The sequence below is a fragment of the Rhodnius prolixus genome, unplaced genomic scaffold, assembly GCF_049639745.1.
Source record: "Rhodnius prolixus isolate KJV_2025 unplaced genomic scaffold, Rpr scaffold_3, whole genome shotgun sequence".
Lineage (NCBI taxonomy): Eukaryota > Metazoa > Arthropoda > Insecta > Hemiptera > Reduviidae > Rhodnius > Rhodnius prolixus.
In genome coordinates this window covers 22669162-22695189 of record NW_027411603.1, presented here as the reverse complement: position 1 = coordinate 22695189, position 26028 = coordinate 22669162, and the positions used below count along the sequence as shown (strand labels likewise).

General features: G+C 31.8%; 2 protein-coding genes across 3 annotated transcripts; one reads left to right on the top strand and one right to left on the bottom strand.

The window, feature by feature from the left end:
• Nucleotides 1-1511: 1511 nt before the first annotated feature.
• LOC141453217 (uncharacterized) lies at nucleotides 1512-6543 on the top strand. The gene is made up of 10 exons (XM_074126157.1): nucleotides 1512-1664; nucleotides 1734-1982; nucleotides 2072-2196; nucleotides 3141-3277; nucleotides 3416-3570; nucleotides 3684-4047; nucleotides 5513-5637; nucleotides 5702-5827; nucleotides 5923-6074; nucleotides 6245-6543. Exons 1-10 carry the CDS (start codon nucleotides 1611-1613, stop codon nucleotides 6312-6314), a joined length of 1557 nt encoding a protein of 518 aa, XP_073982258.1. The 5' UTR covers nucleotides 1512-1610; the 3' UTR covers nucleotides 6315-6543.
• A 2167-nt stretch (nucleotides 6544-8710) lies between these two features.
• Nucleotides 8711-25929, bottom strand: LOC141453219 (heterogeneous nuclear ribonucleoprotein A1, A2/B1 homolog). 2 transcript variants are annotated; one of them, XM_074126161.1, is made up of 8 exons: nucleotides 25776-25929; nucleotides 25517-25659; nucleotides 21230-21350; nucleotides 19688-19898; nucleotides 18786-19175; nucleotides 15033-15140; nucleotides 14439-14508; nucleotides 8711-9130 (listed from the first exon to the last, which is right to left on the bottom strand). In XM_074126161.1, exons 1-7 carry the CDS (start codon nucleotides 25794-25796, stop codon nucleotides 14462-14464), a joined length of 1041 nt encoding a protein of 346 aa, XP_073982262.1. In that variant the 5' UTR covers nucleotides 25797-25929; the 3' UTR covers nucleotides 8711-9130; nucleotides 14439-14461. The 2 variants fall into 2 exon arrangements, with proteins under 2 accessions (XP_073982262.1, XP_073982263.1); XM_074126162.1 differs by lacking the exon at nucleotides 15033-15140 and having other exon boundaries at nucleotides 25776-25927.
• Nucleotides 25930-26028: the final 99 nt, after the last annotated feature.

Sequence of the window (26028 nt, the reverse complement as noted above, 5' to 3'; positions counted from 1 at the left end):
TTTAGAAACTGGAACAGCTTTTGGCCACGTTTTTCCAAACTTTTCCCAACCCTTGTGCTGTAAAGTTGGTAATATTATAATTAAAACTGTTGTCATGCAATTTACTTTATATGCCTGAAGATACTCACTCAGAAACTGCGTGAATCTTTGATTCACAAGTAAGGTAGCCCATAACTGGTGTTCAATGATTAAAAATATGTTGCATTCTTTATTAAATATGATTTATGATATAAATATGATCCATCAGCCTTGGCAAAATAGTGTATAATAGGTATAAGTTTAAAATATATAGAATTTAAAAATCTATACGAAAGCACAAACCTGAATTTTCAGTTGAATTATTGCAACTGATAAAGTAGGTGGATTTCCCCATTAAGATTTTTTAGCTGTTTTTACGATAAATCCTACCAGTTTTAGAAATAAATTGCTAAAAAAGAAGTCACTGCTGATATTTTGTCTTTTTATTTTGGAAAGGAGTTATTCATAAAGAGGCTCAATTTTTCTGAAATTAAAAATCATGAACAGACATTTTTATCTGTCATTTGCCGACGTCAGATTCGTAAAATTTGTTGCCTAGTCGAAACTGAAGTGAATTTCGCCACATTATATAGAATGAGTTCTATGGTGCTTAACTTTGAATAAACGAAACAGTAGCCTTCTGTCGTTTTTCTAAATTGAGGAAGGTCCTACCAATTTTGTAACAAAGTAAATATTACTGAGGACGGTAACTATTTTACTTATTTGGGTATCCCTTGCTGTTCGACTAGAAAGTTTGCCTCACCAACTTAATAATTAACTAAAACAATATATCAATAAATATGTACATGCTATATGTTAGGAATGCATTAGAAAAATCAAATCAAATTCCTGGTAGAGTAAATTAAAATTGTAAAAATCTATGTGCATACAGCCAGCAACACCCCTATATAGCGCCTGGCTTATAAAGAGGGAAGCTTCTAAGCGATAGAATGGTGAAATAGTTCAATGTACTTACTACACGACTAAGATGTTTAATATTTTTAGACAATTGTGATAAAAATAAAAAAAGGATTTAAAAATCAATTAAATCTTATATTATTTCAAAAATATATTCCCTTTTATATTTGATTAAACATCAGTATGATATTTTTAAGTAAAACGGCTTCCATTATTCGAATTGCCCCCGGCCGACATACAATCGCTGGCCTTGCCCAAAATTTATACAACCAATGCCCAACATAATTAACTTTAAAAACACTCCATATACTATAAGATTTTCTTTAAAATGTTTTTTTTTTAAGTTAAAAATAAAAAAAAAAAATCTAAATTACCGGAATAATTATCGAATAGAATAGAGAATTTGTTCATTAAGTAATTAAATAATGTTGAAAGTAACTATAATTAATTGTTTGGATAATATAAGAAAGTATTAATAATATAAAAACTTGAGTAAAAGTACTAAATTACTAGTACTATATTAGTGCAATTACATTAAAAACTAATGGAATCTAGCATTTAAATGAATAGTTTAAAAATATTAAAAAAGTACTTATTATGTTGGCAATTCTGGCAGTAAGAGGAAGCGCTATACATAAATTCGAGGGTTTGCATTTTTTGTTTTGCTCGTTAAAATGGCAATGAAACAGATTCAACTAATCCAACAACCAGTTCGAGAAACTTCTATAGTAAGTATTATTTAAAGATAATACGAATTGTCTATGTTAAAATTCTATTATTATTTTTGTATTTTTTAGAGTTGGAGTAGTCTCTTTCCTCATGACACTACTACTATAACTGGATCAGAAATGTTTATTAAGCAATTAACGGCTTTGATGTTTTCTTGTATTACCCATATAAGGGGAATATTTCCTGAATATGCCTTTGAAGATAAAACGCTAGATGATCGAAAAGTGAAATTATTAAAAGGGCATTACGAATGTAAAAATGCATATCTCATGACTCGTTGGCTTAAAAGTGCTTTTAAGGCTTTAGATTCACAATATGTAATAATTTATGTATTAACCATATTTTTTGGAGGTAGTTTCAGTAACGTTTTCGTTCCCAACCATTTTGAAATAATTTTATCTTACAGATGCAGACATTAATCTTGGAATTGTTGACGCTAGATGATCAACCACTTGAATATTATGCAGTTGATTATACATATGCCAATAATGAACCTTCTTGTTCTTTCCGAGCAAACAACAGAAAAGAAAAGTAAATTTATGATTTACGTTCTCAATTTACTCATCTTATTTTATTTTAAAAATTTATTAGAAATACCTTTTTTCTAATGTACATTTTAAATTAATAACGCAAAACGTTTTATTGAACTTCACCATATATTATTTGTTAATTGTAAGCGGTATAATCTAAATTGTGTAATTGCATTTTTAAATATGCAAACAGTTGCCTTTCTGAACAGAAAAAGTTCCTCTGCAATATGATAATGCAAGAGCACTCACCTCTTCAGTTTAAAAAAATACTGAGCCGTAGTTTGTACTTCTTTCTCGCCCTGTTTGTAAGTTCAGTTCTCGCTCCCGCGGACTTTCAATGATTTCAATCCTAGGCTTACATTTTTTTGATAAATAAAATTAATTTATTACAATAAATGTTTTACCTCCAAAGAACCTCAGTGACAAAATGATATATCGGGAGTTGAATAACTGACATGAAGATGGATAGCATGAATTTTACTTTAAATAATTAAGTGTAATTCTTATTTTATATAATGTAATGCCTATTATTTCATATAGGCTTAATTTTTGTATACGTTTTAATAAAATCCAAGGCTAAAACCGGGATTCAAAGCCAATACTGCCCACCATGAAAATACCTATGCACTTTATGGTACATTACCACCACATCCTTCAGATTTAGCTTCTTCCTAAATGCTAAAACCATCTAAATTTAAATATATTTAATATTTTGAAGCACTGTGTCAAATGGCAACTGTCTTTAGATAAATATCTTCGATTTTATTAGATTACTTCAATCTGCTTTCTTGTACCTTTTCAAATTCTTGACCGGCGTGCAGTCACATCTGATCTCTATTCAGTGTAATGTATTGGATAGTATATGTGTTGTTCTGGCTGAAAAGTTGAATAACATACAAACATCTAACCAAAAATAAAGTAAAATAACCAATCTATAACTTGTAGAGCAATATGCTTCAGCAATTCATCGGTAGAAAATGCAACAAAAAAAATGGTGTATGCATTGCTGGATGCAACAGAAGGCCTTGGAGATCTTCCTAGATCATTTCAATTACAGCTAAGAATACATTATTATGATGACCGTAAGTTTTTTTACCATTTCTTATTCTGTCCTTTATTTGTAGTAGGATTTACTTGACACATTTATTGACTACTTGATTTCTTAATTAAACGGATTAAGGTTATTAGACGATGTAATCTAACAATATCACTATTTTCAGGAACTCCTGTTTCATACTCCCCTGAATATTTTGTGAATGCAACACCTTATGATTGGAAAAAGGTTCCCAGCTTAAAAAGAATCATGTTGGGAACCGTCTGTACAAATTACCACTCCATCTCATTAAGCAGTGGTTCTACTCTTGTACCATCAGATGTTAGTTTGTAAATTTGCATTAATTGTACATTTTCATTATTAGCTTCTCATTATTATAAGGTTTATGGATAACCATAATTTTAGTTTGAAAAATACTATTTATTTTCTTTTAGGGAAGTGACAAGCCTCTATTTTATTTTCAAAATCAGGAAAACAGTTTGGGTAAAGTTCAAAAAAATTATAATTACGAATGGCAGTACTGGCAAAATAAGGAATCGGTAATAAATGCCTCATCTTGTGACAACTCCAAGGAAAGTGATGATAACGAAAGAGAAGAAGAAATAGTGAATAATAATGCTGAAGTTGGATATATTCCAGCTTCTCCGCCAGCTCAAGTCTCACCCGAGCGTCCTATCAAACTTCTAGCTCATAAAACAAATCATAACTGTGGATCACGTACTGAATTAACTGAATGTATAGATTGCATGAGTACAGCTACAATTAGCACCACTGATGAACCAACTGTTACTAGAAAAGGTAAAAAATTGAATATATTATTTTTTAATTTTACATTGACCCACTAAATTCATCACAAAGCAATAATAATTCCAAATCTCTGGAGTTACTGTGTTCCAAACAGCATTTTCAAAAAGTTTCGAGTTGATCCCATTTTCCATTTTTAGCTTTTTTCTATAAAATTATTAAATAAATACATTTTTTTTCAAACATTACTCTTTTAGGCACCGTTTAATATCGCATAAACTGCTTATTTGGACCAATTTGTTTTTATTTAACGAACAATGTATTTCACAGTGCTGCTGGTAATTATTGCTGTTATGAGCAGAGTAAACAATGTTTCTTAACGTAGTGACAGTTGTATAAGGGGTGATCGTCAAAAACTGCACGAAAAAGCATAACGTTGTAAAACACCCAACTTGACAATTTTTTTTTCTCTTTCTATAAAAGATAAAATTCCCAAATTTTCTTTAAAATGTAGGGCAAATCCTCCTTTATGACTGGAATTTTTCGTAACAACATAGATTAAATAGATTTCGAGAAATACGTTGCTGAAAATGGGCAAAAACGGCATTTTCAAATTTTCAAAAATTGGTCTTGTTCTTCTTGTTGTTACCTTTTTTGTAAACTGCGTAGCGCCTAAACGCGTGGACCGATTTTCATGAATGAGGTTTCATTCGATTCGGAATTTTATGTAGATGTGCCTTCTGGTGGTCTCGACGCTGTACATCGAATGGGAGAGGAGTTAGCCCCACGTATGTGACGCCCCCTTCAAAATTATTATTATTATTAACTCAGTAAAACTTAACCCGATTGTGATGAAATTTGGCAGGATGAAAAGGTTAGGGGACCCCTACGTAACATTAAATCGGCGTTCTGCTCTTTCGCCTACTAAGGGAAAGTTTTGCAATTATTTAAAATTATCTTTCGAAAACTTATTTTCTTCAATGAAGTGTTATTTGGTTCAAAAAGTAATGTAGATTTGCATTTTTAGAGGTTATGTATAACCCCTTAAATATACTTAGTTTCAAGTGAAAACGTTTGACATGCATGGATATTCGAGTAATTTCTGGGTAACGTGGGCAAAAAAAAAATGTTGCGGAGCACTGGTTTTCTCTTCGAATAATCTAGCGCTGTCATGATGCACTGTCAAGGTTAGTGCTGCAAAGCAGAAAATAATAGGAATTAAAATAAAAGACAACAGAGTTAGGAAAATCTCCAAATGAGAAATAAAATCGTGTCGATTCTGAAAGTTTTAAATTAAATCCATTTAAAGAACTTGTCGAACCTTTCAGAATATATTTCTTCAAAAATATTCACGCTTAAGGAAATGGTAGAATCACAACACAAATTGTTGATTAGGCAGTGAAATACATATAACTTCTCTTGAAAGATACAGTAACAATGCTGCTCTAGCATGTGTGAGAAATTGCATATTAGAAAATCCAGCATACACTAGACCTAAATTAATACATAATCTTTTCAGTTGATAATAATCCAAGCACATGTAACGATGAAGACAAGGTGATACAAATGAATTGTTTGTGTGGAATAATCTTTCATAATGATGATATTTTTGAATGCAACAACTGTAACTACTGGCATCACTGGGTGAGTGCTAATTTATGGTAACGTATAACATGTTAGAATATCTATTAAGAATGCTTATTTTTAGGTTTGTTACAAGTTTTGGCCTGATTCAAAATACCTCGAACTTAAATACTGTTTTACTTGTTCAAAGAGCCATAATTTTCCTTGTTTGGATGAACCCTTAATGAACTTTTCATTAAGACAAGTTAAAGTGGGTACTAACAAATGATCTGTTATTCCTTTTGCTTTTTATTTATAACAAATTTATCAAAATCTAATAAATTCTTAACTTTGAATTTCTTACAGAACCTTATGTTGTATAGACAAATGTTACATACATTTCAGTATAGAAAAAAAATTAGTTGTGAATCTATAGGGAAAGAATTTAATTTAAGCGAATATCAAACGAAAAAATATATTAAAAAGTTTCTCACTGATGGGATTATTAAGCAAATAGGGTAAGTTATATTTTGATTTTACCTGCTTTAAGAGATGAGAAAAAATAATATTGTCTGCCTGAAGTAAGGTAAAAAAAATAATAAAAATTCGTGTGCCTTTGGGCCCTTTTTTAACGCTGACAAAATCTTTTAGTAAAACTTACAATAAAATCTCACTCCTCATTTTTCAGGTCTCAGGATTCATTTACTACAATGTCTCCAAAATTTAATACATTTTTAGATTCGTATTTTCATTACTAATTGTACACATAGCGAAATTTTTCACATATATATATATATATATATTTATTTATATATATGTATTTATTTATATATTTATATATATATATTTATATATTCACAGATTATAAGTTAAGTTTATTCTATGTAGTTACAGATTCAAATAATTAATTTGATAGTTGTTAAGTTATTCCTTTACTTTTATTTAATGTAAAATTTGGTCAGTAATTTTGCTTAATAAAGAGTATTTGTAATTATTTGTTTACGACTTGCGCTTACCCAAACCAAACTATTCCATTGCTGATCCTCCTGTGCGTTACGTGCATAAACAGTGCAGTCTGATCGTAGAAAAACAGGTTTTACAAATTTGTAATAAAGAAAAACAGGTAACTAATTTTAGATATGATAATTAATTATTTAATGATTTAAATTTACACCTGTCCAATGTCCCCCTCTTTCTGACATGGATTAAATTATAAATTTCTGGATTAAACAGAGCACAATAAAAATGGTTATACTTTATAAACTGAATTTCAAATCTTAAATTAATCAATGGTAGCCGCCGCAAAAAAAAAAAGTATGAAATTTCTATACAACTAATGTTTAAGCAACGTCAAAAGCAACAAATGAGTACTTTTCAACAAAAAACTTGCACTTCTCAAATTTATTTTCTCTTACTTGGAATGTTTTTGATTTTATGATTAAGAAGGAGGTACAGTGGTCAAAAAAAGTATTCATATAAGTTTTTTTACTTTATCTACTGAATTTTTGGTTCTAGGATAACTATTTGTTCAGCACTGAAATCGAAGATAGTAACAATGAATTTAATGCACTCATATTCTTTTATAAACATAAAGAATTAATTAAAAAGCAGAAAAATAATTTATTGTATGCAAAATAAGTATTCATACACTCAGTCTGAATGTTATAAATAACGCAAAACTAAAGACCTAATCTTTTTTAAGAAATCTCTTAGCATTTATTATTGCCTGAAGCCTCCTTGGCATAGATTCCACCAGGTTTAGTGTCTCTTGAGATGTGATTTCTGCCCATGATTTCTTTAAATTGGTTATGACCTCTTTTCTGAAAGAACATTTCAATTTCCGAATTTTCCGCTCCATAATAAGACCATAAATTTTCAATAGGGGTTATACCCCGGAGACTGTGGAGGGGTGAGAAGTTGTTTCCGGGCATTCCTTAAAGCAGCCATTCCTTAGTTTTTTTTTGAGCTGTATGTTTGGGATCGTTATCCTGTTGAAAGAAGTATGCGCTTTCGATCCCCAAGTAACGAACACTTTTGCTTAAAATTATGGCGGAGTATGTCCACCTACCTTTCAACTAATTTGTTAAGAGTTCCATCGGACAAGTTCTCCTACTCCCGCAGCACTCATGCAGCCCCATACCATTTAATTAATTCTTTACGTTTATAAAAGAAAATGAGAGCACATTAAATTCATTGTTACTATCTTCGATTTCAGTGCTGAAGAAATAGTCATCCTAGAAACAAAAGTTCAGTAGATAAAGTAAAAAAACTTAGTGTATGAATACTTTTTTTGACCACTGTACATGTTGAAAGGCAACAAAACTCTCGTTTAAAAAGTAACTAAAAACTCGGAACAATATTGTAAACAAAAAGGCTGGATCTATTTATGTTTACAATGTTAAAAGAAAATCATTGAAACTGCAGTCAACAAAACTGCTGCAATTGTCATTATTCTGATAGCTTTGAATAAATAAAAAAAAATTAAGATATAAAACATTAGGTTTGAGGAAATAATTACTTGTATAGTAGATAAAGATAATTTATTAATAATAATTTAGAGATTTATAATTATTTTTTAATGCAAACCATAAGAAAAACTCAGTTCTTGAAGTCTTACCTCCATTTCAATTGGCAGGTATCCCCAGAACGGTTGTGTAATGTAGAAGTATAATGAAACAAAACACAAAATAGAAAATATTATAAACACATTTAAGCATTAAAATTTCCTTTTAATTTAAAATAAAAATAATAAAAATAAAATAAATATAAAAATTTTCCTAAAATATATCTTACAGAAACGATATCAATAAAAAAGAAAAAGAAAAAAAAAAGAATAAAAAAAAAGTCGATAAGCTTTTTAAAATGTTAAATATATTATACTTCTGGATAATCTGCAGTTTCAAGATTAAAAAAAAAAGAAGTTTCACGGACTAAAAAATTTTCCTAATCCTAAATATTATAATTTTTTTGCATATTTATACATTACAATGATTTGTAAAGGGGAAGGGAAATATACAACACTTATCGTAACACGAACACAACACTTCGTAAGTCTTGGGCTAGACGATGGAATAAACCCTATATAATCTATCTATATTATATATAATAATATTGTAAATCACCCCTACATTAAGACCAAAATCAATATTACTAATAATAGAGAAAAAAAATGTTTATTTAAAAAAAACAGAAGAAAACAGTGATATAAAAAGCCTAAATGTGTTCTATCTTATCATTAAATTCCAGCTTTTTAAAATTTTTTTTTTTTAATTCTTATTATCTGCCACATGGAATAAATATAAATTAATTCTAGAAAAAAAAAAAAGTACAACGTGCCCTTCACGAAGGAAACAAAAACAACTTCACTATACAAACCAGTCAAGAATTTTTGCACACAAAAAACATATGTAAATTTTAGATAATTTTCTCTTTTTTTTAAAAAATCATTTTCCTACAAATATATTATGTGATTCTATCCTATTGTATGTGTTGTTATAGATCCTATCCTGGGTCCTAACTGTCTTGATTATATCCTCCTGTCAATACTCCTGCCTTCACTATACTTCCTAGCGACCTGAACCAGCAAAATACATTAAATATATAATCTAACTCATTCTATTCAACACAACTAAGCTATTTTTTTAAAAAAAATATCCTAAAATTACTATACAAAAAAAAAAAATTATATTATAAATCCGCCCTTATCTAACCTCATACCTAATACCAATATTTAAGATTAAATAACTATTCTGCCGTTTTTTTTTGGGTTTAACATGGCAGACTAACACGATATTGGCATTATGTTGAGAAAGAAAAACTAATATGGACAGATAAAGACCTTTTCTCTAGTCAGAATACAGAAACTATCATAATTTCTAATCATAAAAAATTACCGAATAATTTTTACTAAAATTCAATTCGAAAGAATTTCGAACAACGAATGTAGATAAGGTTCCCAATTAAAAAATGACAGTTTAAAAGTTTCTTGCAATGAGACACTTGGAGCTCTATAGGGAGTGTGCATTAATTTTAAGGATTTTTTTTTTGTGAAATTGGAGCTTTATTATAAAAAATTGGTACAAAATATTCTATTCAAAGTATTGTCCATCGCTAGCCACTACTTTTTCCCATCTTTCGGGCAAATTATGGATTCCATCCCAAAAGAACTGTTCGTCTTTTGAAGCCAAGAAAGAATCAAGTCAATTTGTGATACCCTGTTCAGAAGTGAAGCGTATTCCAGAAAGAGCATTCTGCATCGATCGAAACAAGTGGTAGTCGGAAGGGGCCAGGTCTGGGCTATAAGGCGGGTGAGGCAGAACTTCCCATCCACTGTTTTCCAAATACGTTTTAACCGGTTTAGCAACATGTGGCCGAGCATTGTCATGATGGAAAATTGCAGACTCGTGCCTGGACGCATATTCTGGCCGTTTTTCTGCCAATGCTTGCTTCAAACGCATCAATTGTTGTCTGTAGAACTCGCCCGTTATAGTTTTGCCTGGTTTCAGCAGCTCATAGTGGATGACACCCTTCTAATCCCACCAAATACACAGCAATACCTTGGCGCCATGAATATTTGGCTTGGCCGTCCATGTTGTTGCATGTCCGGGCTTACCCCATGATTTTTTGCGCTTCGGGTTGTCGTAGTGAATCCATTTTTCATCACGCAGGCGTTCAAGCAGGATTTCCGACATGCAAAATCGCCTTTCGACGTCTCTCGGCTTCAATTCATGTGGCACCCAATTTCCTTGCTTTTGAATCATTCCCAATTCTTTTAAGCATCTCGAAATTGTTGCTCGATCAACTTCCAATGATTCTGCGAGTTCTGCTTGCGTTTGACACGAGTCTTTATCGAGTAATGCCTCTAATTCATCATCTTCGAATTTTTTTGGTTGGCCTGGACGTTCTTTGTCATCCACATCGAAATCCCCACTTTTAAAGCGTCGAAACCAGTACTCACACGTTTGTTGCGATGGAGCATGTTCACCATAAACTTCACACAGCAATCGGTGACTTTCAGCTGCTTTTTTCTTCCAATTGAAACAGAAAAGTAAAGCTTCCCGCAAATTGCGTTTTGTTGATACAAAAGTTGACATGTTATAAGGTTAAAAAAAAATGTTGTTTACACAACAGCGATATGACATATACTGAAAAATGAAGCGCAACAAAGACGCTTCATAATGAAGTTAATTAAACTTTAATCTGATGCAATTCAATACTAGTAACGCCATCTCTTAGAAAATCCTTAAAATTAATGCACACACCCGATAAAAACTTCATAAGAATAATATCTAATTTTTATTTGTGAATGAGTTTTGTAAAATAAATAAAAAAGAAGTCAGTAAAAATCTCATAATAACAAGCGCGAAAGTAGCTCCGAAATATGTTTATATGAAACAACAATGAAGCTTTGTCCCCCATTCTGAGTGTTATTCTAGCTTGCGTCAGTGAAGGCCAAATTATTTGCGAGATACAATAACATCTATCGAAGGAAAAATCGTAATTCTTATAATTGAATTACTTAAAATGAATTAGGTATTATAAGAACTCAATTTTTCTGAGACAGGGATCCAACATAATACAGGTTATATACGGAGGAGTGGTCGAAACTTCTGGAGGTGACTCAGCAGCTCAAATGCAACAAAAAATATTCTCTTCACTTTGGCCCGATTCTCAATAGTGACCAAGATATTTTTTTGCTACGTAATTTTTATTTCCGTTTTATTAAATAATAACTGTTAAAAACTAAAATGGTTACTTTTCTTTTTGTTCCTTCTCCAAAAATTGACGTAAGAGTAAATTATTAATTTAATATCAGTGAAAAGTTGGTTACGCAAAATCCCAGTTTTCTGCATTTACACCCCTCTGTTCGGGGTAGGGTTTTATTAAAAACCAAAAAAATCCATATGATCTTGAAGCTCAATAAATGCGCAACTTTTTCTGAAATTATGTGATTCCATGATTCATTAATCATTGAAAAAATGCAGTTGAAAATTTTAACAGAAATCATCGAGAACGAATTTTTAAGACATTAAAGTAAAAATTTCATTGTTATAAGAAACGTTTTGAGGCTCTGGGTTAAGCAGATTTAATGCTCTTTCGTTTGGATTAAGCAGATTTGATGTAGGATAAAGGATAGAAAAGTTACGACAGTTTTTATGGTGGAATACGCGAATATCGATGGAAAAGTTAAAAATGCAAATATCTTGGACACTATTGAGAATCGGGCCAAAGTGAAGAGAATATTTTTTGTTGCATTTGAGCAGCTGAATCCACCTCCCGAAGTTTCTACCTCTCCTCCGTGTACACCCTGTATAAATCTGTACATAAATTTCGCGTCTTTTATTTAAATTTTCATTGTGAAATACATGACGAAAGAGTTCAAAGAATGTTCATTAAATAACTATGCTATATAATCATTTAAATTTCTATAAATTCTGAGTATTAATAAGCTGCCTGCAATGTATTAGTTGCATTTCTCATCACTTTTTTCCAGTTTAATTCTTTCATAATTCATCCGAAGTAATGTAACTGTACTAATTAAAAAAAATGCATGGTAAAATAAATAGATATTTTCAATTAAAGTTTTTGCTTATTGCCATTTAATTGGGATACCCCCTACACCTGAGAAAATCCTATCACAATAAGACATTCCTGATTCGAAAAAAAAAAGATTAACTGTCCTAAACGTCTTGAAGAAAAAATTTTGAAATTCTATTCGTATTAAAGAAATACCTATATTTCTGCATTCTGCCTATATAGTATCCTAAAATCTAAATAATTAATTTTTCATATTACCTGATTTATTAAATATCACAATAAACTGGCCCTAGGAGTTTTACATAACTAACTCTAAAGGGCATATATTAATCAGCAGATTCTTAATAAATTCGAAAATCAGACAATTCACCAATTTTTAAAATTGTATAAATTGGGAAACAAAATTTAACCCTGGAAAAAGTTCTGCTTTAGATATTCGAGTAGACTTGAAGCGTAGTTCATTAAAAAACTTGTACGATAATCTTTGAAGTGCCAAAAAAGTAAGTATAATGTAAACTGACCTTTTTTTGCACAAGTGAAAAAATAAAGCGTGTATTATTTAAGACTTTACATATACTGCCTAGGGTGCCTAGTAATTCATAATTTGTGAAACATTTTGGCTTAAGTGTCTAAACACTCATTAAACTGAAAATGAGAAGCGTCAACAGTTAATAGTGGAGTTCAGATTCTTTAGATTCTTCGATACTAAAAGTTAGAAAGAAGCCTAGTTGGCGAGAAGTATACTGTTATTTAGTTTGTGTAGAGAAATTACATGAATTAAATAAATGAACATAACTTTATGTCGATATCTCTATTGTTTGTAGGTTAGTTGGTTACATATAAATATTATTCACGTTTGAAGTGTTTCATTATATAAAACTGCTAAAATTGATGATATATATTATAAACTAGGCATTAGAAAAAATGCTATGCTTGCAAATTCTATCGGTAACGTATTTATAAAATATCAGGTATTAAAAATTAAGAAAAGCAATTGCATAATTACGTCCTATTTAAAAACAGTATTTGGTAAAACTAGCAAACAAAAAAATAAATAAATAAAATAAGTGTGTAGAATAGATAGATATTGTTAGTAATTTCTTCAGGCATCTTAGAATTAATTAGAATTCAGGTTGGTAGTAGAAATTGTAAAAATGTGGTCAAATGGTAAAATGAATTAAATCGCCATATCGTCAATGGTAGTGTACGCATCTAAAAATCTGTACTAATAAAATAAATCTTGAGGTACCCACATGTCAGATCGTGTTTGCAAGAGGTAGGAGAACTGAATTTTATTATTGCTGCTAATCAAGAGCTTTCCTCTCTGACTGCCTACGACCAAGATGAAAGATTTTGGCTACTGATGGTAACCAAAACGTAGAGCATAAATAATACTGTGTCTCTGGCCTCTAACCGAATATTCCATCTCACAATTTAAGACCTTACAAATTAGGAACAATTTAAAAATAATTTTTCAGAATCCAAAATCCATTAAATAAAATTAATATCACTGGGATTCAAATCGGATCATCTGTTACTCCTAACTAATTATCTCTTAACTCTATTTACTTTTCATTAAAGAGTTTGGTGGATTACGAATAGAAAGAAACAAAATGGATGGATAATGAAGCACCTACCCTCATATCAAGTCTATGCTTGTACGGAGGTTATGGAGATTAGGAATCTGTTTATTTTCTCTTAAATTAAAGAACTAAAAGAAATAAGAAAAAATAGTGCCCTAAGAAGAATATTCGTAAATACTTCTAAAATGAGCTAAAACAAATTAAGACAAATCGCTGTGGAAAAAAAGAAAAGCTGTTTTCCCGAGAATCGGATGAGAAGTCGCATAATTAATGGAAATTACAAAAATAAAATCAGAAGAAAGGCGCAGTCAAAATCGCGAAGAAGCTAAAAGAGCGGTCATTTGAAACAGTTTAAGACAGCGCAAGACAGTATATGCCGGCTAAAAAAAAAAATGTTTAAGAACTCTACCAACAAAATCTTAAAAAGTATCAAGCATAAATGATCGATTATCAAAAGGTGCCTTCGATAAACAAAAATTTATTTAATAAAAAATTCAAAAAAATAATAAAGTGTAAAAGTCATATTTAACAGGATTCAAAGGAGAATTTGAAAATCTCGAAGACTTGATTCAGTCACAATAAGCCCATCCTAAGTATCTAACAAAAAAAAGATAATTCTTCGGAATAACGTTGATTAAATAATAGTTTAATGATTAGATTCTCAAATAAGTAAACCTTGTGTGCATGCATTCAAATCTTCAAAACCAAACCAAACCATCATGTGACTTGTATTTAAAATAAATAAATACAAAACGTACTCACATAAATTAAATGTTGAATTCAAATTAAAACCTCCTTTGATTTCCACCGCCATAACCACCTCCACCGCCACCTACAATAAAACATCACACTGATATTAGCTAAGATGACATATAGTAATTGATTAAATATTTAAAATCAAACTAGAGAAATTATAAAATCAATGTCAGTAGTGAAGTTTGACACACATAAAAAAAATTTTCAAATAATAAAAATATTTACGAGTAGGATTTGAAATTCAGCCATTCTTTAGTAAGAAAAATAAGATATTGCAAACAGATATCCTAGTAAGTCGGGAAAGTAATTTAAAAAAAAAATCCTCAAAAATGTTAATTGACGTTTCTATTCTCAACCAACGAGAAAATCCTCAAATTATTCCATGCTTCGGGTTAATATGATGATGTTTAAGAGCTCATAATAGTTTCACAAAAATATAACTGCAAAAATAGTCTTTTCATTAATGCAAACTTTAAATATCAATGTTAAGTATATATTCCAATGATATTTTTTAACATTAACAAAAACAAAACAATTAATCAAGAAACCAGAAAAATATCAAAAACTAATTATAAGAGCCTGTCAACCATCTCTACTCACCTGAAGGATATGGACGATCTCTGTTAGATCTCATACCTCCACCACCCATGAAATTTTGTTGGTAATCTCCCATATTATTCCAAATTCCTCTGCCTCCCCCATCACTTCCTACAAATAGGACCCATAAAAAAACCCAAATACAAAACATGAGATATATTTATACTTAATTCATCTCAGAAGAAATTAAACTTGGACTTTTTAAGAAAATTCACAGTAATTACTGATGAAATTTGTTGCATTCATCTGTAGCTGCTAAATTAAATTAATAGCAAACTATTAACTTCCAGCCTAGCCGAATTTCTCAAGACAGGTTTATAACGACACCACCTTTTGAGAAGGTACACATGCTATTCTTTGTTCCGCAAACAATTGTAACTGCAACGACTGTTAAGTAAAACATTAATTTTCTTAACTTATAAAGTTCAGCTGCTGAAAGTAATTCTGATTCTGAATAGTACTTAGGGTAATCCTAATATTACAAGTGTTATGAACCAAGTACATGAAAATAATTTTATTGTACATCTAAATCTATGATCAATTAACAAAACAATTGGTGGAAATAACTTGAAATTAATTTAATATTGCAAAATCAAAGCAAAGTCGTAATTTTTATTCGATTATACGAGGCATGTCCGGAAAGTAAGTGTACTGAGGCTCTCACGGCCGGAGGGATTTTTTTTTTCAACATGTTGGTTACACTGCCGTGTAGCCAATTTCAGCCAAGAAAATCATGGCATCCGTGTTTCCATGGACTGACAAGGCATAATTTTCATTGAATACAGGGTGACCAGAGTTATATGCTCCACCCACTTTTTTTTTAAACGGCGGGAAATTTCGAAAAAATAAAAAACACGTATTTAATCATTTTTAGTCTAGTTTATTTTCAGAGGGTGAACCATTTTTTTAAACCCTTGTATCTCGAGATACAGCATCCAACTTTTGTTTTTCAAATGGAACGTTATATTTTTTGTTGCATATTTTTATAGTATTTGAGCTCCTAAAAACAACAAAAAATTTGTTTTTGAAATAGGTTAGGTTTTTCAAAAGTTATGGCAATTTAAAATATGAAAAACAAATTTCAGTTTATTGTCAAAATTACGTTATTTTTTTTTTAAAGAATCTGTTCAAACTGGCCACAATCAACGGATAGGCAAGCCAGAACTCTGGACTCCTACGCTTTGCTTGTAGCAGCACTTATGGTAGCGAAGTCAAGATCTAGGCAGGCTAGAGTTATTCGACGTTCAGGTTGTTTTTTCTACAACTTTAAAAAAAATAACGTAATTTTGACAATAAACTGAAATTTGTTTTTCATATTTTAAATTGCCATAACTTTTGAAAAACCTAACCGATTTCAAAAACAAATTTTTTGTTGTTTTTAGGAGCTCAAATGCTATAAAAATATGCAAAAAAAAATATAACGTTCCATTTGAAAAAACAAAGTTGCATGCTGTATCTCGAGATACAGGTGTTTGGAAAAATGGGTCAATCACTGAAAATAAACTAGACTAAAAATGATTAAATACGTGTTTTTTCTTTTTTCGAAATTTCCCGCCGTTTAAAAAAAAAGTGGGTGGAGCATATAACTGGTCACCCTGTATATGCCTCAAGGGGAGACCATCAACTCTGCAAGATACTGTGAGATCCTAAAAAAATTGCGGAGAGCGAATCAGAACAAGAGAAGAGGCATGCTGACAAAGGGAGTTTGCCTGCTGCACGACCATGCCAGACCACACACGGCCAATGCCACGAAGGAACTGCTCGCCTCGTTTAAATGGGATGTCCTGAACTATCCTGCGCATTCCCTGACCTAGCACCTTCAGATTACTATCTCTTTACCTCCCTGAAGCTGCAAATGGGTGGAAAAAGGTTTTCAACCGGCGAGATGGTGAAGGAGGTGGAGAAGTGGACGAAGTGGTTGGCGGGAAACTACTTCGAGGAAGACATCAAAAAATTTATACCCCGGTTCACCACCTTCATTGAGAGGAATGGTGACTATGTCGAAAAATAGCTTACATATGTAATAATGTAACCAGGTAATGTTTTTGTTCAAATAAAATTTTTTGGAACCTACAAAAATTCAGTTCAATTAGTTTCAGGACATGCCTCGTAATTATAACTGTAGCAGATTTTACTTCTTAATCTGAACCGAAATCATAAAATTTCTCTCGAGTAGAAATGAATTAACTCGAAACAATATATTCCAGCTCAAAAAACACAATAGAGAAATTATGTGATTGAATATTTACGAATAATCTACACTTTGTAAACGTAACTATGTCGAAGGGTATTACTATCCGAAAAATAAGGGCAGAAAACAAGCACCTTGCAAACTGCTTTGGACATAATCTCAAGATTACTCCCCATAAATATAAAGACTTTTTTTTCGTTAAATTTTGCAATTATTCTAATTACTGAATTCTAAAAATTAAAAGTAATGAAAGAAAACAAATAAATAATTATTAAAATAGTATGTTAGATTTTAACTTTAAATTATGATAACCAGCGCTTAATTTTATGGAAAGCCTCTCGAAAAGAGCGCTATCTCGAAGAAAAAATATCAATTATAATTAATGCAATTTAAAGGCAAGAAGCGTATGGATTTGACTAAAAGCAAAAATATTACAATTCTTACCTCCTCTCCAACAAAAAATATCCCATTTACCAAAAGTAATGTTTAAAAAAGCTAATTCCTTGATTTTCCTTTTCTATTCTTCATTATACAAAAATTTGTACACGTACTTCAACTTTCAAGATTTCTTATAAGGAAAATATAAAAGACGTGATGGGGGTGAAACAAGCTCTAAATAATTCGGAAGAGAAACCTAATTTGAATTTCTTGAGCAACTCACAAGATGTTTCCTACCGAAATAAATAATTTAAGCACCCACTCAAGGAAAAAATAGACAAGATGAAGAAAAATGTCGCCAAATATAAAGCTAAGTCAATTTGAAGACCAAAACAGATGTTACAAAATTTAGCTTAAAAAGAACATTCTATTCTAACAATTAAAAGATATGGTCTAAGCTGATTTCAAAGATTTTTATAAGAGATTGAACATTTTTTAGATACTTAAAATGAAATGATTACTTTTGTAATACTCCAACAAACTGTTTTAAAAACCTATTAAAGTGCAATCTTCACTACAGATAATCAAAAAGCAAAGCTTTTTCCTTCTTTAAATTGACTTAGTTTTCTTTCCGAAGGACTGATAAAATCTTAAAATGCCACTTTTTTTAAAGCTTTTTTTACTTATTCATTTTAAAGCTTCAACCTACAGTTTAAACTTACTAATTTGATTAAATCTTTCTTTGAGTCAGTTGCTTATGTAATTTCCAAAACAAGTTAAACTCTCATTAAAACAGTATGATAACAAAACCTCTTCAAATACACATGACGTCAATTAAAATTTCACCTTTACTTTTTGATTATTACCTAATATTAATTTTTTTTGTTTTGTTTTTTTATGATTTAAGGCGCGTCAACGTCTAAGGTTATTGGCGCCCGGAGCTTTTTGCAGTGCACTGCCGGCCTCCGGACAGTGTTTTCTCGTTACAGACAACACTGTCCATCACCGGACAGTGAGCTGTAAGAAGCTCCTAGGAAGAGAAAATCTAAGGGTTAGCAGCTGGATTCAAACCCGGGACCTCCGCGTGGGAGTCCAGTACGCTAACCGCATAGCTAATCTCTTACCTACCTAATATTAATGTTATATACTTTAAACTTTTGGTGAAAATAAAAAGAATTTATAGTTACCGCCGGAGTAAGGCGCGGGCCGATTTCCAAAGCCTTGGTTAGATCGCATGGGACCGCCACCGTAACTCTGTTGGTAGCTGCCTCCGAAGTTGTTTCCACCATCGCCCCAACCTCCTTGACTGCCGCCGCCAACACCACTACCCCAGCCACCTCCTTGATTGCCGCTCTCCCATGGATTACCACCACTGCTTCCTCCCCAAGATTGGTTGTTACCGCTGCCCCAACCACCACCACCGCCTCCGCCGCCAGATCCACGGCCTCCCCAACCACCGCCTCCATTTCCTCCTCTTCCGCCACCACTACGACCACCACCTCCTTTTCCACCATCATTTCTTCCAGTTGCTTTTTTCACGTCAATACGTTTCCCATTAATTGTATGAGAACCTTGTACTGCAACAAACAATTTTTTTTTTTAATTCAAATCACTTTTAAAAAACTGACTTTTCAAATGAATGTTACTAAAACTTTCGAGAATTAATTCTGAGATTTAAAAATTAACGTATACAAAAAAAGGCATCAACTAATCACATCCATTTAAAATAATTTCCAGGAGAAATGTTTTAAGTGAAAGATGTTTAATAGAAATATAAAAAAAATTGTCAGGGATAAAGGGACTCAAATTTAACATCTGTATGTCGCACTCACGGATGACAAGTTCTGCAAGAAACATTCTGCTGTTGACTGCTTAAGAATACATTAAAGTTTGTGCATCAAACGAGTATTTATATATATACATTTAACGAATATATATACTGTCAAGAATATCTCAGAAACACATAATTTTCTTCCGCACAAGAGATCCCTAAAGCTACTAAATATTTAACTACTTTACATTGAAATTTAAATTTGCAACGAATTCACAAATGAAAGAAGCATTTTTTTTTTTAAATAATTTTACTCACAACAAATTTTATCTACTGTATCATAATCCTCGAATTCTACAAAACCAAATCCTCTTTTCTTTCCAGTATCTCTATCCATAATAATAGCAATATTTGAAACTGATCCAAATTCTCCGAAGTATCCTTTAAGATCATCTTCTGAAACATCATCTTTGAGGCCACCAATAAAAATCTTTTTAACGGTAGCTCCTGCTTCTGGTCTTCCAATATCCTAAATTAACAGAAAATTAAAATTTCGTTTTGACTAGCAGATATTGTTTACATTACAATGATGAGGTTCGTAAAAATTAATTGATGTTCAATCTAGTCTCAATCTAGCATCACAAGATTATATTTTTAAATGTTATTACCTTTTAATTACCTTAATTAATTGTAACCAATAATTATTGATAGTCACCTGCGCTTAGGGCTTATAGGCAAGATATATACCTATTTTCGGTTACAAGTGCAATCTTATTAACTTAAAGCACAGGTAGGTAATTGTCAAATTTAGGGAAGGCTGTAATGCAGAATTGTCCAAAGGAAATGAAGCACTTTCTCCGCTTTAAAGCCTCTCTTATCTACAAAGTTTTCTGGGAGACTTCTAGTAATCCCTCAGCCAGGCCACATTTTCCTAAATGTGGCCAATGTAATTGTAAAAAATACGCATTATCTTTGCGGAAAAATAGTGATTCATTGCTTGTTTCCCATTAGGGGGCATTCAGGCCTCGATCCACACTTCCTTTCAGGGTCCTCACCCTAAAACTTCAGTGAAAGGGGTTTCTGTTTCGCGCAATTTGATTGTAAAGATATACCAGACTTTCCAAACTTATACTGAACAAACCTGATTCGTTAGCATTTTAATTTTTGGGTTCCATGCAGAAAACCCAACTTTGGACAGGTGGGAGTAATGGAAACAATTTATTCCTCTTAATTAAGATGTAGGATTTCGAAAGCGTGGTGACGGCACCATTGTAAGAAACGACCACGTTCTTGATGGTGAGCAATGCTTGCTCCCATCAGATACCTACGAGAGGCAGAATTTCTTAAGGGAACACTTCACCACAAGAGAAATCTGTAAAGCTTGGCCCAGTAAAAGGCCAGACTCCCAATTGTGAGATGCATAAACAGGGTAAACTAAGGAGGTTTTGATGCAAGGTGATGCTAGAAATCTCTTACAACTTGCATCACAGTAATGTGAGAATATAAAAAATACTATGGGACGCAGGGAAGCAAGGCAACGAAAAATACAACGAGCATCGAAACCTCAGATGTTGACGCGCTAAAAAAATGCCATAATAATACTAATAATGTAGTGTCTTACAACATCATTCAGAAGTTGCATGTCATTTACGTCGTCCAAGTTGTAAAGTTGACATCTACAGTGGTCTGGAAATCTATGTGTAAAAAATGTATGTACTCTCGGATTCGAGTCCACTTTTTCTATTCCCCCACCTTTCTAGCTCTTTAGCTTATTACGCAATAATTGATAATTGATAAGTGAGGTTACAGAAGAATCTAACCATCGAAATATGATATATATATCACCAATATTTTACTTACATTTCTAGGAACGGCCCTTTTGGTTTCAACAGTCCTCCCGTCTATCCTATGAGGCCTATTTGCTTGGGCATCGTCCACCATATGTCCATGAGAATAAGTAATAAAGCCAAAACCTCTTGACCTATAGCAATTAATAATATAATTTCTGTAGCTATTTTCTTTAAGTATGCTATTTAAAAAAATGTTATAGTGCTGTCCCAGCAGACAAGTATTACACTCAAAACACAACTCTGACCCGTTTACCCAGTGTACCTTAAAATCAATTTTTATCAAAAGAATTTCAAACAAAAGTGGAATTAGTTGGGAAGTAAATTAAAGTTTAAAAAGCTTCGTTCATGAGATTCATTTTCAGACAAGCGATTGCCATCAAACTCGTAAAACTTCGAGAAACCAATTCCGCTTTCATCATTTGATTTTTACTCAGAAAATGAGTAACTCATTAATTCCTCTTTAATACTACTTGATTTGTTATAACAAAGGAACGGATTTTTATGTATTTAAAAATGCCAAATATTTAATTAAAATATGCATATATTTTTGTCAATTATGTGGAAAATATGTGATTTTCTTAAAATATTTTCTGGAATATTTAAGTAAAATGGACATTTTTTTTTATGAAAATGGATTTTTTTTTGGGGGGGGGGGCAAGTTATAATTATTTATACAAGAAAATAACATTTTTACAATTTATAATAATTTATTAGGAACAAAATAATTTGTTTTTACAAGTTATAATGATTTATACAACAAAGAACATTTTTACTATTTATAAAAAGATGTGTTAAATTTTCAATTTTGAAAACTTCACTCTTCGAAATTGTTTGCAACCACATGAAATTTCAAATGTTGGAACGTAAAGTGACGACGATCTGGGCGTAAGATGGACTTGTAACGACTAAAAGATCGTTCAACATCTACAGATGTTATAGGTGCCTTGCTGAAAGAAGTTATCTCGTTGGTTGTAAAGGGTACACGATGTTCTGAGGTGACTTCTGTTCCACTGATAATATCAGAAATCTGGCAGATGGTCTCCCACCCTTTGTTCTTGCTCAGTACTTCTACCAGTTTTTAAGTTTGTGGAAAGGGATATCTGCTCTAACCAAAGCCCGACACAGATCTGTACTCAGAGTGGACTTACTTGATGATGGAGATGTAAGGAAGGCTTGATAGGACGTCCTCTCTTTCTTTCTGTTTTTATTCTCTATGTGCGATCCGGTGGGTGACTTAGGCTGGAAACATAGTGGAGCGGCGAGCAAAGCGGCGAAATCAAACAGAAGTTAACATATGGGACCGCGCATAGTGGCGAGCAAAGCGAAGATAGAGCAACTCTATCTATTTCTAGTGTTTGTTTTCGCCGCTTTGCTCTTCGCTATCATCGCCGCTTTGCCTGCCGCTCCACTATGTTTCCAGCCTTAGGAACGTTGAGAGCAAGAAACGCGCTTGTCACAAGCTGTGCAGTACAAAATGTCTCCATCACTTCGTAAAAAGTTCTGCTAGAAACTCGCGAAGATATTTAGCAACCAGTTGTTTGTTTGAGGCCGATGTTCGTGGCATTTCACCCAAAAAAGAATACACTAAGTGACCGAACGAAATGAATTGGGCACTTCAACGAACGAGCTGAAAGAACAGACAACGTCAGACAACTTCAAAGAACTAACAAGTGCCCGTCACTGTTTAGCAGCATTCTGTGTAAATTATAATAACCATTGTACCCACTGTGATTCACAGCACTACAGTCTGTGGTTCACAGTTCCTGTCAACCACCTCCCAATTATGAAAATATGCCCAAAATGAAAAATATGAAAAAATATGTACATATTTTGATTAAATATGTAGAAATATTTATTTATTTTAATCAAATATGTATAAATATGCGATAACATCCAAATATGTGGAAATATGTGAAATAAAAGTAGACTCAATCGGCTTAAAAAGTGTCAGTATGAATACTTCTAGTTGAAAAACGTCTGTAAATTGCCTAGAAAAATATATGTAAATACATACGAATCCGTTCCCTAGTTATAACCAAACAATCAACTAAAACGGCACATTGAACGGAAACTTAACCAGCCTTTTTCCTTAAAACGAATTCTCATAGGCAAATGTTTCAAACGAAGTTCTAGATCTATGTTTTACACTGCGTTCATCAAAGCAAGTATAGGAGCAACTTTTGAGAAACCCAAAAACACTGGAAATTTTAAATTTGATACAATTAAAAACATTTTAATTTTGTGGCCAAATTCACATCCTTATAAGCCTCGTCCTTTTTTTTAAAACACACATTTTGTTAGTGATTTTCACTTCTACTGTAGTTGCGTTGTTTTATTTTTCTCTGCATTGTTTTTTTTGGAAGTTTGGTGAGACCAAATTAATTGCCTTTTAGCCCTATTCCTTTGATTAGGCGTCGCCTTTTGAATTAAAAAGACTTATATTACAACAGAGCCATCAGGTTTTAAGAAATGCTTAGATGAGAGACGGCCAAATAAAGCTGCTTCAATATTAAAAGCGGAAACTCTAACTATTAACTCTTATTTCTGTTTCATTTCATCTGTTTCGATTGAATCCTATTAAATCAGAAATTACAATTGAGAAAAATATTCTCGAATACATCAATTTTCAATACCAATTTTGGTCACCTTCACATATGCTATCACTCTTCCAGGAAAAGATTTGGTCTTCTTTAAAGTTAGCTTCAATTTAGCGAACTCTAAAATGTTAGTAAGAATGGAATATGTTTAAAAAATTAATTTAGGCCCTTGAAAATTGAATGTACCCAGATTTTGTTTTCTTAATTTGCACACAATGAAAAACCTTACAGCATAGAAAGAAATTAATATTTCTCTTTTATCACGATTTAATTATATTTCAATAATGGACTTGTAATTTATGCGATATACAGGGTGATCCATTTAAAACGCACCAATCGCTAATAACTTTTTAGGAAAGCGGAATTTCGAAAACACCCACGAAGTAAACTATATGTTTTTTTCGGTCTAGTTTTCAAATTTTCCACCCACGATGCTGTATCTTCATTTTTGGCGGAGTTACGGCTAAAAACCGGTTTGGAGTTCTATAAGGACCACTGGTTTTGACAATGATTATGAAAACTACATAAAAAACTGTGAAAAATGACGTTAATCCCGTTTTGATATCCCTAATATTTGTTGAGATATTTAAGATCAAAGTTACAATTTTTTCTATTCGCGAACGGTTTTCAATATTAATTTTCCACCAGAAATACACGTTTTGGGAGGTCCTCTGACAGCAAAAAATGTTATTGGTGACGAAAAGTAAAAAACAAAAATAATAATTGAAGATATTAAAACATACAGATTAATGTAATGGTTGTGGGTGAATCAGTATAAATTTGTTTTATCATCAAATAAAAGCAACGTCACATCAGAATAATGTACCCCGTATGCAAGATTTCTTGACCTATGATTAAGGTAAGAATGTCTTTCCAGGGTATTGGTCTAGTGGTCTTGAACGAGGCTTTGTAAGTGGGAGATCCCCAGTTCGAATCCCGCGAATGCAGTCATTCTTATTACTTAAATAATCATAATACTTTTTTAAATACAGTCTAGTCATACGCGGGATTCGAACTGGGGATCTTCCACGTACAAAGCCACGCTCAAGACCACTAGACCAATACCCACCCATCCCTGGAAAGACATTCTTACCGTGATGATCTAGAACGACCTAGAACGAAAGCTTGGCAAAAAAAAAAAAAAATGAAATTGGATATAATATTTCTTCCTTTTGGATTAATGAATCAGTCACCATAAATGATGAACAATAATACACTACAATTAATGATGAAATATTCTGATCTAGGTTAGATTAACATTCACAACTTAAAAAACAGAACAAACCTTTTTACTTTTTTTTTCTAAAAAAAATATATCATTTAATTTAAAATTAATCTTGAAAAATGTGACCCTCCGGAAAAAAAAAATTAAATTGGATTTCATTCGTTCCTCTAAATTCTAGTCAAATTTCCACAAATATACGAACCCCAAAATTGCCATAAATGTTAAACAAAAAAAGCTCTCTAAATAAACATAATATATACATTAAGATATTATGCATAATTCCCTGAGTCATAATAATTAATAATATACTACTGAGTAATTAATACTTTTCAAAAAGTTTTTTTAAAACATTGTACGTCTTGCCAGAATTAATAAAAATTCACATAATGTATTTTATATTAACGTTATGCTATGTTCATCGATTAGAAATTCTAGATGAAATGTTTGACGCTAATATATGTACTTGTATATTCACCTTTTAGTTTTTGGATCCTTCATAACAACAACATCCACTATAGTTCCCCATTGTTCAAAATGTTTTTGTAACGATTCGTCTGTTGTTCTGTAGTCCAATCCTCCAATAAAAATCTTCCTAAAATGTTCAGGCTCCTTAGAAGTCTGAAGAAAAATTTACAATTAGATACGCCACAACTGGATTACAAGTAATCAGTATAAATAAATAACAAAAAGCCACAATTGACTAACAAAAACAGTTAAACTAGAATTATATTTACCTCGAAATCTGATTTTACCATTTTGAACCTCAGCGGAGCTGCTAGTACCCAAAGCTTCAAGGCACGCTTAGAATGAGTGGGCCACACAAAACCAAGGGTAAAACAAAATGGCTTCTACGCAGGAAAATTACCCCACAAACATCTGAGAATACAAATGTCATAAATAATTTAAGTAATTTTATCATATTTCAAATTAAAAATTTCTCAAGTGAAAAAATTCAAAATTTTCTTTAAAATAATTTTATTGGAATGG